Source organism: Ornithorhynchus anatinus, chromosome 3 (genome assembly GCF_004115215.2).
Source record: "Ornithorhynchus anatinus isolate Pmale09 chromosome 3, mOrnAna1.pri.v4, whole genome shotgun sequence".
In the NCBI taxonomy this organism is placed as follows: domain Eukaryota; kingdom Metazoa; phylum Chordata; class Mammalia; order Monotremata; family Ornithorhynchidae; genus Ornithorhynchus; species Ornithorhynchus anatinus.
In genome coordinates, this window is record NC_041730.1 from 96,078,495 (window position 1) to 96,098,558 (window position 20,064).

Sequence of the window (20,064 nt, forward strand, 5' to 3'; positions counted from 1 at the left end):
GGGGGTGGCGACTGGCTTGGGAGCTGGTGCCTGTTCTGGCACTAGTTAGTTATGGTACTTATCAAGCGCCGACTATGCGCCAATCACTGCACCAAAAGCCAGAGGAGATCTTGTTAGATAAGAGCCGCCCGGCTGAAACACCTAGACTAAGAAGCATGATTTGCCCTTCTGCAGACCAGGCAATCAAAAGGAACCGAAGAGAAGCTGAAATCTGGCCAGAATCTGTAAGGGACCTCTCCCTGAATACTTTCAAAAACTGACCATTTCCACATCAAAGAGAAACTCCTTACCATCTGCTTTAAGACATTCGATCCGCTCTCAACCTCATCTCTTACCTTGCTCATTCCTACTACAACCCAGCTCACACATTTCACTCCTCTAACACCAACCTACTCTTGGTCTCTCGAACTCACCTTTCTCACCGCCGACCCCTTGTCCACATCCTCCCTCCGGTCTGGTTCTCCCTTTCCCTTCATAGCCAATGGATCACTACTCTCCTCTGTCTTCAGAGCCCTTCTGAAATCACGTCTGTTCCAAGAGGCCTTCTCTGACTAAGCATTCATTTTCCTTATTGGCTCTCCTGTCTGAATCACCTATACATTTGGATCTGTATCTCTTAAGCGCTCTATACTCACCCCACCACGATTATGTACATATCTTATACTTTTCCATTTTCCCTCACTGTAATTTATTTTAATGTCTACCTCCCCATCTAGACTGTAAGCCCTCTGTGGGTAAGGATCATATCTACCGACTATATTGGACACTCCCAAGGGCTTAGTAACATGTTCTATATACAGGAAGTGCTCAATACCACTGATTGATTAACAAATACTATTTTAATCGGAAATACAACTGAAAAGGATGTAACAAAATGAATTCAAACAAAACTTTAAAACCACAAACTAAGACTTATGCCAGGAAAATCCCACAACAGATCAATCCCCCATTTCCCTGGTCTACCTTCCCATCAGTTTAATTAAGGGATGAAAAGCAGCATTGCCTTGTGGAGAGAACATGAGCCAGGAACTCAGAAGGATCTGGGTTCTAATCCGGGCTCTGCCACTTGTCTGCTGGGTGACCTTGGGCAGATTACTTAACCTCTCTGTGCTTCAGTTACCTTATCTGCAAAATGGGGATTAAGACAGTGAGCCCCATGTGGGACAGGGTCTTTGTCCAACCTGATTAATTCGTATCTACCCCCAGCACTTAGTACTGTGCCTAGCACATAGTGAGCCCTTAACAACTACCAAAAAACAAAATAATAATCTGGGCTTACCCATGGATGACCAGTTCTGAAGAGGCCCACTCAATGATCAGTGTCTGGACAGCAAATGGAAAGCAGAAATCCACCCCCATCTTTATCATGGCAAGGCCCGAGCTTGGCTCCACCCAGCACCAACGCCCGCTGTGGTGCCAAGAAGTCATGATTCAGCCCCTTTGCTTCCTGGTAAATGTAGTTTTTCCTTCTCTTCAGTATAATTCTCTTGCCAACCTTCAACTGGGTCTTTTGTATGACTTTTTTGGAGAAACAGAGACTAGCCATAACACAGGTCTAAGATTACCAGATGGCACATAGTACCTGGCCCATGACCTAATAATCATAATCATAATAATAATGGTATTTATTAAGCACTTCCTCTGTGCCAAGCACTGATCTAAGTGCTGGGGTAGATACAAGGCAATCAGGTTGGATATAGTCCCTGTCTCACATGGGGTTCACAGTCTTAAACCCCATTTTGCCGATGAGGTAACTGAGGCACAGAGAAGTGAAGTGACTTGCCCGAGGTCACACAGCAGACACATAGCAGAGCTGGGATTTGAACCCATGACCTTTTGCCTCCCAGGCCTATGCTCTATCCACTCTACCATACTGCTTCTCAAGTAAGAAGACCAGGGTTCATACCCTCATTTTACAGATGAGGAAATTGAGTCACAGAAAGGTCATATGACTTGGCTAAAATCCCTCAGCTGTCTAGGGGCAGAAATGGGATTAGAACCTGGATCTCCCACTTACCAAGCATATGCTCTTTCTACTGAACCACACTGCCCCTTTGTTAAGGTCCTGTTAGTGGATTATTGCTCTATCAATAGCATGTGAGCTAGCTTGGAGATCCCTGATTTGAATTCAGGGAAGCCAATGTAACTGCACAAGGAAATTCCTTGTTTACCCTCACACCCTTTCCCATACTCAAAGTTTGTGTCACCACGGAATGGATTAATTTTCATTCCTTGTGAAATAAATGCTCTTCTTCAACACAGGCATCTGAGGGGGCAAGGTGGCTCTCAAAACTCTCAGAATGTCTAAATGGCATTGTGAAATGGAAATCTTTCAGTTCAGAGTGGGAATCTGGGGAGATTTTTGTTTCCTGTCTTTGAGGAAGTTCGAGGATATTTCTAGACCCACACCCACATCCACAGTGGAACTCCTCGTATAGTCCAGTAGTACACGACTTGGGCTCTCGGAGCCAAACCAACCGACCGATCTCCTCTTATAATTATTTTATGGCTCACGTTCTCTTTTCTCTCCCTCTTCCCATCGGTCTCTCCCACCTCTCCTCTCCCTCCTCCCAACACCACTCTCATATTTTCCTTCTCTCCTCATGCTTCCCTCTTTCTTTCCAACCATCACCTGTTCTGTCACCCCTCCACGGACTCTTCTCTCCACCACACCTGACCTTGGAGTTGAGCTCATTATGTCTCTGCCCCATTTAGCCTGCCAACACAGTTGCCGCAAGGACCCCCTTAGTGATGCAGAAAGCGGAGGGCGAGGTTTCTGTTAGACTTAAGCTTCTTGAGGGCGGGGAAAGTGCTCACACTGAGTGCTCAATTTATGCCACTGACTGATCGCCAGGGTGATTTTTCATCGTAACCAGGTTGACAACCAGAGGACCTTGAGCAGATATCATCTCACAACCAACTCTGAGGCCTCCTTCCCAGAGCATCTTCAATCTGGGCCTAAAGCATATAACCGGGCAGCCAGAGAAGCAGTGTTTGTCACATACATGATATTTACCTGAAGGTTTTTTTAAAAAAAATCATGATTTCAAAAATAGGTTTACTGATTGTCCCCAAGGGTTTTGTGTTATTTCCCTATTTCTCCCTGTAAGCAAATGATTCATCATCATCGATGGTATTTATTGAGTTCTTACTGTGTGCAAAGCACTGTAACGAGTGCTTGGGAGACTACAGTGCAATAGAATCGGTAGACACGTTCCCTGTCCACAAGGAGATTACAGCCTAGAGCTGGGCACAGATACTCTCTCAAGCCCACTTAGTACAGTGCTCTGCATACAATAAGCGCTCAATACGATCGAATGAATGAAAGAATGCTTGATAAATAAATTGCTTAATTAATATAAATGAAAAATTAGTAATATACAATTCATAGATATTCAAGCAAGTTCTCCAGAATGGACGAGTTTACTGACCCCCCCCAATTGGGTCTTCAACCTGTGACCTTATGGCTTTAAAGCTGACTGGCCTCTGATGTCCCCCAATCCTCGGTCCCAGGTATTTGTGGGGATGACCCACTTTTTTCAGGGACAGAAATAATTTGCCTTCTGCTGCTGGGGATTCTGTCACCCTAAAATATAAGGCTTGGGGACTCCCCTCAAAATCACCCTGAGCTTCAGAGACTTCTGAATGCAGAGGTTAGAGTTCGACAAAGAGCAACCAGACTGGATATGATCAAGATGAGGAAGCCTTATTTGTGATTAGGATCAATGTGTTACAGCCTTTCCCTTTACTTCTCTCACGCTTCGACATCAAATGAAAATCAATTATGCCACAAATAACGTGGCCACGTTCAAAACCACAAAAGATAAGAAAAATCAATCTGACATTTGAAACAAGCCAGGTGACACTATTTAATAGAAATGAACAACCCTCTTGCCTCGGAACACTAAGGTAAGGAGGCCAAATATTGGATTCTGAGATTTTTCAGTTGCACTGCCAACCCGGGCGGATAAGACGGTGAATAATGCAGCTTTCAGATAGTGTTGCTCTCCTTGCCTAGCTGGGGGAAGCATCCTCCTCTGCTTTAGTTTTTACAACACATCAGCAATCCTGAACCCAGAGGACTTTACTATTTGACAAAGCTGCAAGATGAGTGTCTTTCTCGTCCTGCGAGCCTACTCCCCCGTCCCTCTCCCCGACTTCTTACCTCCAGAATTGGCTCCATCAGTTGGCCCACTGGGGAGGGAAGAGGGTGCTGGATCCTTTCCTCCCGGCAGCGGAGGTGTTTCTTCCTGGTTTGGGAGAAATGCAGAACACAGATCAGTTTCGAGGGCTTGGAGCTTCAGCAGAGAATTCTGCAAGCAGAAGCAGAACATCGGGCCAGCTAAGTGGATCACCGAAAGGCAACCCTGCGTCGGCCTTTCGACCAAAGTCTCTCCCCAGGCTCCGGCCTCCGTTCCCGAGGAGCAGTTCTGTTTAAGGAGAGCCGAGATACGCATCCTTCCCCATGTCGCCTCGGATTCCGCAGTTCTTTAAATCCTAACGTGTTCGGATTATCCGTGACACCCGGGGAACGTGGATCTCGTCAGCGAGGGACGACACGTCCGGGGAACCAATCCGAACATCTGCCCGTACTCCCGGCCTCGTAGCTTTACGCTGGCCAAGTACGTTCCATTCATTGTGCTGACATCAGGATCTGATGACACTGTGCCCCTCCCTGCCCACCATTCATAAAAAACCCTCGCCCCAGGTCCACAGGGAATACGCAGCCCACGGCTCACAAAGAGTTACAGAGCCAGCCTCCCCCTCACACACAAGGGAGCCTCTCGGCTTTTCATCCGTTCTTTCTGCTTCTTCTTTTAGGTGGACTGCAGCTATCGGGCTCTCATATCTCACCATCCATAGAGGCAGAATGAACAGATTTTTGTCGCTCATGGTAAACCGATCGCTGAGGGGAGGGCCGTTTATCTTGCACAGCCCTTCAGGCTGTCTATGCCCTCTCTTGCTCCAGTTTGCTCTGGCTCTGGAGAATCATTCATCCGCACACTCTGACACCACGAACTCACCATGATGCAAAAGCCCCGGCAATTTTAATTAGCTTCTGACCAGACTGCGTGAGTCATTTCTATTTCCCCAAATGTTCCATTCCCCTCCTTCTGGAGGGGTGGGAGAGAGTGTAGAAGTCCCTTTTCTTAGACTTGTCTCTTTGGGGTGAGGACAGGGGATGGAGGAAGAGAAGATCAAAGGGGGAAAGGCGTGTGATCTCATATTCACATCTTCTGTCTTGATGAAGGAGAGACTCCTTTTAGAGGGATGAAAGAGCAAGAACTTTGAATCAGCTTATATTGGAAGCTGTAGTCATTGAGAGCATGAAGCCCCAGGCTGGCCCAGTGGCAAGAGTACAGGACTGGGAGACAGAAGTCCGGGTTCTAAACCCAGCTCCATAAATTCCCTGCTGTGTGACCTTGGACAAGTCACTTAACTTCTCCATGTCTCCTCTACCTCATCTGTGAAATGGGGATAAAACACCCCCCTTGACACATAGTAAGTGCTTAACAAATATCACAGTTCATATTATTCTTGCTATTACAAGTGAGAAAATATCCTATTCCTATCAGGGCTACTTCTGACAGGTTTGTGCCTGCTGAACCTATCACAACAGGTGCTGCACAAGGCTCTTAATTCCAGCCTGGCAGCCATTTTGGAAACTGAAGTTGTCTGTCTGCACCCTCTGAGATGGTGCTCAATTTGAGTCAGGGCAGTTGCTTGCTTTAATCAACCCCTCTGGAATTTCCAGCACGGGATAGAGCATGGAGTTGAGAGTCAGGAGAACCTGGCTTCTAGTCCCAGTTCTGCCACTTGTCTACTGGGTGACCTTGGACAAGTCACTTCAATTCTCTGACCCTCAGTTACCTCATCTGCAAAATGGGAATGAAGATTGTAAGCCCCATGTGGGACAGGGACTTTGTCCAACCTGATTATCCGGTAACCAGCGGTGCCCGGTACCATTAAAAAGAAAGTCCTTTTCAGCCCTCTGGTAAGACTGAAATTCCAATATCTACTCCCCGAATAAGGAGAGAAGCAACTGGATGGCCACGAGAAGACAAATGGAAGATGCAAATGTATCTGCTCCTCAATTCGGGGAAGGAGAGAGGGGAGATACTTCTTTGAGAGATCCTACTTTGATGGGCATATCAGCTGCTTACCTGGAGAAGAATGGAAAGATTTGCCTCCTTTCTCTCCTTTCAAACCAGCACCATGCTGATCCAAGAAGTTGTCATGTCTGATTTCAACTACTGCATCAGACTCTTCCCTGACCTCCCTGTCTCTAGCCTCTTCCAGTCTATACTTCACTCTGTTGCCTGGATCATTTTTCTAAAAAAAAAAATTCAGTCCTCATATCCTCAGTCCTCAAAATCTTCCAGTGGTTTTCCATCCAACCCACATCAAGCATAACTACGCACCATCAGCTTTAAGGTACTCAAGGTTCTCCTCAATCAATGTGCTTACTATACATAACAGAATTGGTGGTCACGTTCCCCACACACAAAGAGCTCACTGTCTAGAAGGAGAGACAGACATTAAAATAAACTATGAATACGGTACATAAGACCTGTGGGTGGGGGGAATAAAGGGTAATAATAGTAAGAATAATTATAGCATTTGTTATAACATTTGTTATAACAAGTGCTTACTATGTGCCAAACACTGTTCTAAGTGCTGGGGTAGATACAAGCTAATCAGGTTGGGCCCAGTCCCTGTCCCACAGGGGGCCTCACAGCCTTAATCCCCATTTTACAGATGAGGTAACTGAGGTACAGAGAAGTGAAGTGATTTGCCCAAGATCACACAGCAGACAAGTGGAGGAGATGGGATCAGAACCCACAGCTTTCTGACTCCCGGGCCCATACTCTATCCACTAGTCTATGCTGCTTAATCCATATTTAAGTGAAAGGGTGATGCAGAAGGAAGAGAAAGTAGGGGAAATGAAGGCTTAGATACAGAAGGTCTTTTGGAGATGTAATTTTTTAATAAGACTGTGAAGGTGGGGAGAGTCAGGATCAGAGAAGTAACGTGGCTTAGTGGAAAGAGCACGGGCTTGGGAGTCAGAGGTTGTGGGTTCTAATCCCATCTCCTCCACTTGCCTGCTGTGTGAGCTTGGGCAAATCACTTCTCTTTTCTGTGTCTCAGTTACCTCATCTGTAAAATGGGGATGAAGACTGTGAGCCCCACGTGGGACAACCTGATTACCTTGTATCTACCCCAGCGCTTAGAACAAAGCTTGGCACATAGTAAGCGCTTAACAAATACCATTATTATTATTATTATCTATCAGATATGCCAGGGGAGGGACTTCCAGGTCATAGGCAGGAAATGCACAAGGGGTCTGCGGTGAGATAGATAAGATCCCTCTAGACTGTAAGCTTGTTGTGGATAGGGAATGTGTCTACCAACTCTACTGTATCATATTCTCCCAAGAGCTTAGTACAGTGCTCTGCCCACAGTAAGGGATCAGTGTGGTTTAGTGGAAAGAGTCCGGGCTTGGGAGTCATAGGTCATGGGTTCTAATCCCAGATCTGCCCCATGTCAGCTGTGTGACCATGGGCAAGTCACTTCACTTCTCTGGGCCTCGGTTACCTCATCTGTAAAATGGGGAGGAAGACTGTGACCCCTTCTTGGGACAACCTGATTACCTTGTATCTACCCCAGTGCTTAGAACAGTGCTTGGCACTCAGTAAGTGCTTAACAATTATCATCATTATTATTATTAATAAATACCATGGATGATGATGATGACAATGATCAAGGTAGTGAGTAAGTTGGTATTAGAGGAGCATAGTGAACATCTTGATGTTCCATAGTGATGTTGCTGAAGCAGTATGGCTTAGTGGAAAGAGCACCGTTTAGGAGTCAGGGGACATTGGTTCTAATCCTGGCTCCATCACTTGTCTGCTGTGTGACCTTGGCCAAGTCACTTCACTTCTCTGTGCCTCGGTTACCTCACTTGTAAAATTGGACTTATGACTATGAGCCCCACGTGGCTCAACCTGATTATCTTCTATCTACCCCAGCACTTAGAACAGTGCTCGGCATGTAGTAAGCGCTTAACAAATATGATAATTATTATCATCATTAACATCCTCCTATCTATCCTCAATCCTCCCCCAGTACAAACCAGCCCACACATTTCACTCCTCTCACATCTCCCTACTGTACCTCGATCTCACCTCTCTCTCTATCAACCCCTTCCTCACACCCTCCCCTCTTCTTGAAACTCCCTCCCCTTAGAAACCGAAAGCCCACCCCTTTCCCTGTCTTCAAAGCCCTAGTAACAATAATGATTACAGTGCTTGTTAAGCACTCACTATGTGCCAAGCACTGTTATGAGCTCTGAGGTCATAAGATCATCAGGTTGGACACAGTCCCTGTCTCACATGGGGCTCACAATCTTGATCTCCATTTTATAGATGAGGTAACTGAGGCACAGAGAAGTTAAGTGTTTTACCCAAGGTCACGCAACAGACACGTTGGGGAGCCGATGTTAGAACCCAGGTCCTTCTGACTCCCGGTCCTGTGTTCTATTAAGCCATACTGCTTCCCCCGCTAAAATCACATCCCTTCCAGGAAATCTTCCATGACATATATCCCAAATCCTATTTTCTCTCCCTTCTGCATCACCTGTGCATTTAGTCCTATACCCTAAACATTTAGGTTCTCACCCCCAACCCCCTCAGCACTTATACACATAGCCTTATACTTGAGTGCTTCCACTACTTATAATTTAATAGCTATCTCCCCAAATAGACTGCAACTCCCTGAGGGCAGAGACTGTGTCAATTTATGTTATTGTACTCTCTCAAGTGTTCTGGAACACAGTAAGCACTTAAAAAACCAAATTAATTGACTGATTTAAGTGCCAATATAGAGAATCCCAGAAATAGGGGGATGAAACAAGGCACTTGCAAACATTAACTCCATTGATCTCTTTGGGATATACAGCCTAAAAGAGATAGTGTGGTGTAATGGATAGAGCACAGGCCTGGGAGTCAGAAGGTCATGGATTCTAATCCAGATCTGCCTGGGATTTGTCTTCTCTGTGATCTTGGGCAAGTTGCTTCAGTCCTATGGGCCTCAGATACCTCATCTGTGAAATGGGGATTGAGACTGTATAAGCCCCACATGGGACAGTGACTATGCCCAATCCCATTTGCTTATATCTACCACAGCACTTAGTATACTGCGTGGCACAAAGTAAGAGCTTAACAAATACCAGTTATTACTTTTATGAAAAGGAGAAATGTGTTGGTTATTAAGTCTTTATCCTAATATCTTTCTCAACCCCACTAGCAGCAAAGGAAGCCAAATTAGAAAACGTCTTTGCCTCAGAACACAGAGAGATGTAAAATGAAAATCTGAGGCCTTTTGACTTGCCAATGAGCCAAAATAGCTATGCATACGTAGACAGGCAGCCCAATGTAGAATCGATTTGTCCCTGAAAAGTTGTCTCTTAAGCAAAATTCTGCATGTTAAATGCAGACTGCATTCCGCAACTGAAGATGAATTCCTGCCACTTGTCCATCCCTTGAGACTTTCCCCAGCCAGAGAGAAGTGCTGAGAAGGAGATTAGAACTCATGGAAGCAGGAGTTTCAAGCTGTTTAGCCTCTGATCCACCGCAGCTCATGCTAGTCACTGTCTCTCCTGGAGCCCAGGCTCAAATCTAATCCCGTGCCTGAGATTTCAGTATGTGGTGTTCTTGGTATTGAGCCACAGTGGGGGCTAGGCAGGGTGAGTCCAAAGCTAAGAAATGAGTCTTAAGGCTCCCAGGGGAAATTCCTTCCAGTCTCAAACTCAACAGATTCCACAGGTCTTTATTATGGCCCTGCATTATACGGCCATTTCTTTTAGCACCTCGAGAAAGAAGAATATGTTCCTTCCCTGAGAAAAATCTTACTAGTCGTCAGTCTAAAATTGCCCAGGTTCAGTTTACAAAGTGCTTGAAATATGACACACCCATCCAGGATCTATTACAAAACACAATTTTAGGGCAACCTGGCTTGCAATTAGCCTGCTGCAGAGCCAAGTCTTTTTATCAATCAATGGTTTTTATTGAGCGCTTTCATTCCTTCATTCAATCGTATTTATTGAGCTCTTACTTTGGGCAGAATACCATACTAAGCGTTTGGGAGAGTACAATACAGCGTTAAACAGTCACATTTCCTGCCCACATGGGCTTACAGTTTAGACCGGGGGAGGCGGACATCCATACAAATAAATAAAATAACCAATATGTACATAAGTGCTGTGGGGATGGGAGGGGGGGAAAAGCAAAGGAAGCCAGTCAGGGCGACACAGAAGGGAGTGGGAGATGAGGAAAAGTGGGGCTTAGTTTGGGAAGGCCTCTTGGATGAGATATACCTTCAATAAGGCTTCGAAGGGGGAGAGAGTAATTGTCGGTCGGATTTGAGGAGGGAGGACGTTCCAGGCCAGAGGCGGGATGTGGGCTAGGGGTCGGAGGCGAGACAGGCAAGATCGAGGCACAGTGTGAAGGTTAGCACTAGAGGAGTGAAGCATACGGGTTGGGCTGCAGAAGGAGAAAGTGAGGTGAGGTAGGAGGGGGCAAGCTAGAGGAGTGCTTTAAAGCAGATGGTGAGGAGTTTTTTTTTTTGTTGGATGCAGAGGTGGATGGGCAACCACTGGAGTTTTTTGAGGAGAGGTCAGGACATGTCCTGAACATTTTTATAGAAAAATGGCAGCAGAATGAAGTATGGACTGGAGTGGGAAGAGACAGGAGCCTGCGTGGTCAGCAAGGAGGCTGATGCAGTATTCCAGTCAGGATAGGATTAGTGATAAGTATTAACACGACAGCAGTTTGGATGGAGAGGAAATTGTGGATTTTAGCTACGTTGTGAAGATGGGACCGACAGGATTTAGTGAACTGTGAACAGAGTACTGTATTAAGTGCTTGGGAGAGTACCTATAAGGGAGTTGGTAGCTATGAGGAAACAGTGTGGCCTAATGGATAGAATACCACCAGTCAGAAGGACTTGAGTTCTAATCCCATCTCCACCACTTGCATGATCAAACAGTAGACAAGTCACTTCACTTTTCTGGGTCTCAGTTACCTCATCTGTAAAATGGGGATTAAGACTGTGAGCCCCATACATACAGGAACTGTGGCCAACCTGATTACTTTGCAATCTATACAGGCACTTAGAACATTACCTGGCACACAGTAAGCCTTACAAATACCTTAGGGGAAAAAAATGTTATTTGTGTTCAGTTGGTGTGAGTTATTTTTTTCCCTTCCATTTTACTGAAACCAATCAGTTAATTCTGTGCAGGGGTCTAAAGCAAAATCACACTGAAAGGGAGAGGCTGAAGCAGGGATATGGCCTGGCCCAGGGCTGGGGTTGGGTGGATCCTCCTGCCCCTGGGACCTGTGCCATTTTATTGTCATTGTTCTTGTCTGCCCGTCTCCCCCGATTAGACCGTAAGCCCGTCAAACGGCAGGGACCGTCTCTATCTGTTGCCGACTTGTACATTCCAAGCGATTAGTACAGTGCTCTGCACATAGTAAGTGCTCAATAAATACTATTGAATGAATGAATGCCTCTTGGTGGGATAGCTATAAACTCCAGTGGGCGGCTACGCTGAAAATCCAGCATCGTTAGGCATAGGGCAGGTGTAATTTGGGAAAGGAATTGACAACCGAAAGCTGGGATGGCAGGGAAAAGTTGGGACATCCTTCAACATACCAACTCTGTTAAATTGCACTCTCCTAAGAGCTTAGTACAGTGCTCTGCGCACAGTAAGTACTCTATAAATACCACTGATGGATTAGAAGGTCAAGGAGGGCAACCACCACTTGATTCCCCCCAACTTCCTGTTGACAGGGTGGAAGGCAGAATCCTAGTCTGGCTGCCACATTGGCCTGGCCCAAAACTGGCATCACTTATAGTTTTATTTCCAAATCTGAATAGACTAAACCTCTCCCTATAAGTAATACAGAAGCAGGCGGGATTTACTACAGAAATTTCCAGAACCCCTACAACAGTGCTGCACTTTTGTCTGCTGGGGCTTTCTAGCTCAAAGGCTGATCTTCGCAGCCAGCTGCTTTGCCGAGGCGCCTTCAAAATGGCTCCTGGCATCCAAGCAATCTGGCATGGAGGTGAGTGGGCCCAGCAGCCTCCCCCCAGCAACAGCTGTTGATTAGGCAGATCCCCAGCCAAACAGGAGGCATGTCAAATGACACTTCCTCACTACAAAAATTTCCCATTTGCCTTCCTGTGCCACCATGCTGAATTGTGATGCTGCCAAAATGGCACTAAACCTATTGTCAGCTGACTACTGTGGGTGATGTCAGGGTAGGCAACGCAGACAAGGGAACTCATGAAAGTTTCAACTTGATGTTAGCTATATCTCATGTTGAACCACAAGAGAAGCAATGTTGCCTAGTTGATAGGGCAAGGGCCTGGGAGTAAGAAGGAACTGGGTTCTAATCCCAGCCCCATCACTTGAATGCTTTGTGACCTTGGGCAAGTCACTTGCCTTTACCTCAGTTACCTTATCTGTAAAATGGGGATTAAGATTCTGAGCCCTGTGTGAGGCCCAGATGGTGTCTAAACCTGATTAGCTTGTTTCTACCTCAGTGTTTAGCAGAGTGCCTGGCCCATAGTGCTTAAATGCCTCAACGTCCCCTCCCACCCAAGAAAAAAGAAACCCAACCCAGAAAAACAAACAGCTGTAGTAGAAACAATGATGTTTGTCTTCCCCAGGGGAGGTGGAGAGGGTGAAACTCCCCCTCCCCAAACCCAATCCTCAGCCTGGATCCAAAGGTCTTCCCCCTAATCTCATCCAGCTCTGTTCCCCAGCTTGCTCACCCGCTACTCTATCCGCTCTGTTCTCTCAGCTCCCTGTCTCAAAACAATGCTTGCCTCTCCCATGGGAAAATTTGCTTGCTAAGATTGAGCTTCTCTTTCAAGAAGTATTTTACTCCTACAGGACACAAGAACCAATTACATGAAAGGCTTGCCCTGCTGTAGCACTTTAAAAACCTCAAAATAATTTCAATTTCATCTGAGCCATGGTGCGAGGATTCTGACATTTGCTTTTAATCTCAGCTGACTTTGAGAATAGCATTTATGAAGAAATAAAGCGCTTCAAATATTATTGTTTTGATGAGTCTCCTAAAAGACCTTACTTTAAATAATATTTTCTCAATGGTTTATTCATTTTCATTGACGGGGTAGAAATCCCAGAAGGAATGAAAGGTGAAACAAATAATAATAATGATGATGATTATAGTCAGATCTGTTAAGCACTTTCTATGTGCCAAGCACTAAACTAAGTGCTGGGATAGATGCAAAATCATCAGGTTGTCACTCAATCAGTGGTATTTAATGAATGTTTACTGTGTTCAGAACACTGTACTATGTGTTTGAGAAAGCCCAGGTCAACAGAATTGGTAGGCACCATCTCTGCCCACAAAGAATTTAGTCTGTACAAGGAGACAGACATTAAAATAGATTAGGGATAGGTTGGACACAGTCCCTGTCCCACATGGGAAAGGTAAAGTACATTTTTAAATTACATTTTCTCAACTGCAAATTTTTAGTTAACAAATAAAATTATTTGGCAATTACATCACTTGCATACCTGAAAGGTGGTGCTTTACCCATCCAAAGAAAACAGAAAAAGACACAAGAAGAACAGAACATGCTGGGATTCTTTCAGCAAACATTTAAGTGTCCAAAAGTCTTTCTTCACTGTTGCTGCCTATTCTTCTCATCTCTCCAAAATAAGGTTGAAAATCACCTCCTTCATCACAAGTGGGGAAGATGTAGGCCAGAGTGGTCCTCCTTGCAGTGTGGTCACTGACGGCCCTCTCCGGCAGCCATGTGCCATTAGAACTTTTCTGTCGGGGAGCCTGATGTTCCCACCACTTGCTGCAGAGACATTGCTCTCCCTTCCTAGTCAATCACATATCTTGAGCGCTTACTTTGTGCATACCACTGTACTAAGCACTTGGGAGAGCATAATAATAATAATAACATATATTCCCTGTCCAGAATGAGCTTACAGTCTAGGGGGACTAGAACTAAATGTCCCCTGCTATTGCATCCCAACTGCAAAACCTGGCATTAGAGAAGTTTGGGGATGAAAATCATCAAACCTAGCATAAAGGCATCGGTTTTGTATTAATAATGAACAAGGGACCAGCCTGATAAGAATCATTGATTCAATCAGTGGTATTTATGAATGCTTACTTGTGCAGAGGACTGTACTGTTTGGGAAAGTATGACAGAGTTGGTGATAGCAACCCCTACTCAAGAGGTCACCTGATTTCTCATCCATTTACTGCCTCCTGCCTTACCCCGGCAGCACCTGGATACACAACAAAGGGGTGGAGGAAGAGGAGAGGTTAAAGAAATGGGGTTGGAGGAAAGAAGGAAAGACCAGGGAAAGGGAGCGAGGAGGAAGGGGAGGCAAAAGCAAAAAGGGAAGAGATGAGACAGCAGAGGGGAATAATGAGGCAAGCATGGAGGGATAGATGATTGAAACCAGAAGGCAGATGTGGGAAGATAAAGGGACTTTAATCTCTTCTAGGTCAAGGATAATATTTACTAGTATCATGGCCCAGTGGAAAGAGCACGGGCCTGGGAGGGAGAGGATCTGAGTTTTAATCCTGGCTCTGCCACTTGCCTGCTGGGTGACCTTGGGCAAGTCACTTAACTTCTCCGTGTCTCAGTTTCCTCTGTTCTCCCTCTTACTTAGGCTATGAGCCCTTGTGTGACCTCAAAAACGAGTCTTTATCCCAGGGCTTAGAACAATGCTCGACACAAAGTGCTTAACAAAAACCGTAACTATTATTATTATTGTACACCTTCGAGTACTTAATTCAGTGCTCTGCCCACAAGAAGCACTCAATGAACACCATTCATTCATTCATTCAATTGTATTTACTGAGCACTTATTGTGTGCAGAGCACTGTAGTAAGCTCTTGGAAAGTACAGTTTGCTATAATCATGGCTCCAGAGTATCATCTCTGGGAAGAAAGAAGAAAGAGGCGGGGTCAAAGTTCAGAGATGTAGCCATTCCAGCCCCTGTGATATTCTTATTCCCCATCATTTTGAAGGGGATTTTGCCCTGGAATTGCCTCCAGGACTTCTGCAGGAAGTTTCTTATTGTTACTACGGGGGTGGTTGGGGGAAGAGGTTTAAACTGCAGCCAGAGGACTTGAGCCCTGGAATTGTCTGCAACGGTAGCCTTCCCTGATTGGAATACTAATAACTGTGGTATTTGTTAAGCACTTACACTTAACTTCTCTGTGCCTCAGTTACCTCATCTGTAAAATGGGAATGAAGCCTGTGAGTCCCACGTGGGACAACCTGATTACCTTGTATCTACCCCAGTGCTTAGAACAGTGCTTGGCACACATAGTAAGTGCTTAACAAATGCCACCATTATTATTATGTGCCAGATCCTGTACTAAGCACAACAGGGAAATACAAGCTAATCATTGTGGACACAATCCCTGTCCCACATAGTGTTCACAGTCTTAAGCCCCATTTTACAGATGAGGTAACTGAGGCCCCAGAGAAGTGAAGTGACTTGCCCAAGGTCACACAGCATATGTGGCAGAGCTGGGATTGGAACCCATGACCTTCTGACTCCAGGGCCCGTGCTCTATCTACTAGGCCACAGGGCTTCTCAAACTTGGAACTACCCTGGAGGAAAGGAAGGCGTTCAGAATGCTTCGCCTACACCGTTTGCTAGTTGCCCCGGAGATTGGCTGCCACCATTCTGCCCCTTAGCAGGTGTGAACTGCCAAGAGGCACAGGCAGATTTTTGGGGTTTCAGTGAATTAATCACTGTGTGCAGAGCACTGTACTAAGCACTTGGGAGAGTACAACATAAAAGATGGTAGACATGTTCTCTGCCCATGAGGAGCTCATAATCTAGAAGGGAAAACAGACATTTAATAAATTACAGTTATGTACCTAAGTCCTGTGGGACTGTGTGTGGGGTGAATAAAGGGTATTTAGTACAGTGTCTGGCACATAAGCACTTACCAAATGCCTTAATATTATTATTATTAGTACAAATCGAAAAGCAATGGTGATACAGAAGAGAGAGGGAGTAAGGGAAATGAGGGCTTAATCAGGGAAGGTCTCTTGGAGGAGATGTGCTTTTTAAAAAGGTTATGAAAGAGAGGAGAATGATGGCCTGCCAGATATGAAGGGGGAGGGTGTTCCAGACCAGATTCAGGATGTGAGTGAGGGGTGGGCAATGAAATAGAAAAGATTGAGGTACAGTAAATGGGCTGGCATTAGAAAAGTGAAGGGAGCTTGCTGGGTTTGTAGTAGGAAATCAGAGAGGTAAGATTAGAGGGGCAGGGGCATTGAGTGCTTTAAAGCTAATGGTAAGGAGTTTGATGCAGGGGTAGATGGGCAACCAATAGAGGATAATAATAATAATAACAGTGGTATATGTTAAGCATTTACTACGTGGCAAGCACTGTTCTAAGCTCTGGAGTAGATACAAGGTAATCAGGTTGTCCCATGTGGGGCACATAGTCTTAATCCCCATTTTACAGATGAGGTTATTGGGCCAGTCACTTCACTTCTCTGGGCCTCAGAGTCACACAGCTGAGAAGTGGCAGAGCCAGAATTAGAACCCACAACCTGACTCCCAACCCCGTGCTCTTTCCACTAAGTCACGCTGCTTCTGATCTTGAAGAATGAACAAAGACTGAACTTATTTTTTGAAAAACGAATCAGGTAGCAGAGTGAAGTATGAATTGGTGTGGAGAGAGACAGGAGGCAGGGAAGGTCAATGAGGAGGCAGAAGCAGTAGTCAAGACAGCATAGGATAAATGCTTGGATCAACTTGGTAGCTGTTTGGATGGAGAGGAAAGGGTAAATTTTAGTGATGTTGTGAAGATCAAACCGACAGGACCTGATGCAATATTGAATCTGTAGGATCTGCAGCCAGGAAAGGAACAAAGTCAACTACAATTTTTCCCTCCCCAAGCCATTAGCCAAGTGTTACCCAGAAGAGTGAATTCATATGAAGAAAACAGACACCCCTCCTTAGAGAAAACAGATATTAAAAACACACTCACTATGCAGCAATTCCTAAGGCAAAATATCTCACATATTCTAAGCTCTAACTCCTTTTTTTCTTCCTCCTATTTGTAAAGTTATTTTGGTGGCCATTTCCCCAGCGAAATTGTAAGCTCCTCTAAGGCAGGGATCATGAACACTAAACCTATTATACTAGCCTAAGCACTCAATTCTGTGCTCTGCACCCAGGTGCTTAATAAATACTATCTGCTGATAGTGTCTAAACAAATCAGCAACAGAAACTTGGAAATTGAGTTGTTAAAACTAGTTCTGGCCTCTCCCCTCCCTCTCCCCTAAACCTTCACCAAAATTGTCTGGGCTCAGAGTGGCCTGTGGGACATGAAAATGGGTTTGTCTCCGACGACCTTTCACCCACATCTTGCCTTTGGCCAGGAATGCCTTCCCTCTTCATATCTGACAGATGGTCACTCCTCCCCCTTCCCCCCCACTGCCCCGCACCTTCAAAACCTTATTAAAACCACATATCCTTCAAGAGTCCTTTCCTAAGCCTTCATTTTCCTATTCTCTCACTTCCTTATGTGCTACCTTTGCCCTTGGCTTGCACCCTTTTTTCACCCCTCCCTCTGCCTCATGGCACTTAGGTACATATCCATAATTTATTTATATTAATCTCTGTCTCCCCTTCTAGACCGTAAGCTCACTGTGAGCAGGGAACGTATCTGCTAATTCTATTACATTGCACTCTACCAAGCGCTTGGTACAGTAAGTACTCAATAAATGTCATTGATCAATTGATTACTTGACTGACAAGTTTTTTCCCTGGCCCACCCCCAGTAGCAAAAAATCACAATGACCCTTGGGGTGCCCAGCGAGGCCTGGGCAGATCATCTCAGCTCCCATGCTGGCCAAGCAGACCAGGGTGGTGAGGAGTCCTCCCGCCGTCCTGGAACGCCCTCCCTCCTCACCTCTGCCAAACTAATTCTCTTCCCCTCTTAAAGCCCTACTGAGAGCTCACCTCCTCCAAGAGGCCTTCCCAGACTGAGCTCCCCTTCTTCCCTCTGCTGCCTCTCTACCTCCCCGTTCACCTCCCCTCAGCTGAGCCCCCTTTTCCCCCCCTTTCCCTCTGCTCCTCCCCATCTCCCTTCCCCTCCCCTCAGCACTGTGCTCGTCCGCTCATTTGTATATATTTTTATTACCCTATTTATTTTGTTAATGAGATATACATCACCTTGATTCTATTTATTGCTACTGTTTTAATGAGATGTACATCCCCTTGATTCTATTTATTGCTATTGTTTTTGTCTGTCTGTCTCCCCCGATTAGACTGTAAGCCCGTCAGTGGGCAGGGACTATCTGTCGCCGATTTGTACATTCCAAGCGCTTGGTACAGTGCTCTGCACATAGTAAGTGCTCAATAAATACTATTGAATGAATAAGTCTTCCCTCGCTTTAGAACATTACTGCTGAGGTGATAGCCTTCCTTGCCCCTCCCCTGACCATCTCTCTGGATGACAACACTCCCCTGAGGTTAGCAGAGGCAGAGTGGTTGGGACAGAAACCAAGACCAGGCTGGGGATGGGCTGGCTTTGGGGCACAGTAATGCAGAACATTTTCCAGACCAGCCCAAGGCTGCCACCAGTTCTTTCTCCCACCTTGGTATAGGATTTTTTCCTCTATGTACCTCCCCAAGCCCCAGAGTAGCCCTGCTGTACAGCAAGGACTGCAGCCGGGGACGGTGTCCGACCCGATTATCTTATATCTACCCTACCACCTAGTACAGTGTCTGGCACTTACTAAGCGTTTAACAAACATCACAGTTAATATTATTATTATTGCTGTTTTCTTTTTTGCCTTTAAACCCTGATTTTGTGAATTGCGATTTGATCAGTGGTACTGACACACACTACGGGATTCGATTCCTTTTTTTTTTTTTTCTTTCACTCTGGTATTTTCTTGGTGGGGACTGGAAAAGAGGTTAGGATTCAGGAATAAGCAATGTTTATTTGCAGCTGGATTTCCAATTTGGAGCCATTTTCAAGACAAACCCAAGCAATCTTTTCCAGGCTCCTACCCAGAAGGCGGTGATCTGGGGATGGCAGGGAACAGGTTATCTTAGATGGATGGGACAGCAATGTAGCAGCTGCAGAAACTGAATCATTCCAGAGAAGTTGTTCATCACAAGACTTTACTGGAAGCAACAGGTCATAGTGTAAAGACCACAGGCCTGGAAATCAAAGGACCTGGGTTCTAATTCTGGCCCCGCCACTTTTTTGCTGTGTGACACTAGTCAAGTTGCTTAGCTTTTCTGTGCCCCGGTTACCTCATCTGCAAAATGGGAATGAAGTATGTGTTTTTCTTCCTATTTAGACTGTGAGCCTCATGAGGGACAGAGACTGCATCCAACTTGAGTATGTTGTATCCACCCCAGCCCTTAATGTAGGATTTGACACTTAGCCACTACTTAACAAGTACTGCAGTTACTACTATTATTACCACCTTTCTAATCTCAATTTAGGAGTCAGGAGGCAGGATATTCAAAAATAGGGAAAGTTCAAGAATGGTCCCCAACAGACTACAAAAGCAGGGCGGTACTTGAATGGAAACATAGTTTTCTTACAATGGTCTCATGTCAGTGTTCTATCCTAGCTACTTTTTAAATACAGTTGGGTAGCCCAGATTTTGCTGAATGTATTCAAATGAAATATAATTACCACCTGTTTCAAAACAAACTTTTTTTACACTTCTGTGACTCCAAGGTATATCCCATAATGACAACTCCCTTCATCATTTTTACTTAATAGGATTTGTTAAGCATTTATTCTGTGCCAGGCACAGTACCCCTGGGCCACGTCCTCCCGCGGTCCCGGAACGCCCTCCCTCCTCACCTCCGCCAAACTGATTCTCTTCCCCTCTTCAAAACCCTACTTAAAACTCACCTCCTCCAAGAGGCCTTCCCAGATTGAGCTCCCCTTCTCCCTCTACTCCCTCTACCGCCCCCCCTTCACCTCTCCGCAGCTT

The 20,064-nt window shown here is 45.5% G+C and overlaps 1 protein-coding gene across 2 annotated transcripts in view; it reads right to left on the reverse strand.

Moving 5' to 3' along the window:
• FAM13C (family with sequence similarity 13 member C) overlaps positions 1–20,064 on the reverse strand; it is a 126,694-nt gene that overhangs the window by 42,638 nt on the left and 63,992 nt on the right. For both annotated transcript variants that reach the window (XM_029059499.2, XM_029059498.2), the window contains exon 5: positions 4,166–4,250. In XM_029059499.2, coding sequence (XP_028915332.1) covers positions 4,166–4,250 — 85 coding nt within the window. The remainder of the gene's footprint in view (positions 1–4,165; positions 4,251–20,064) is intronic.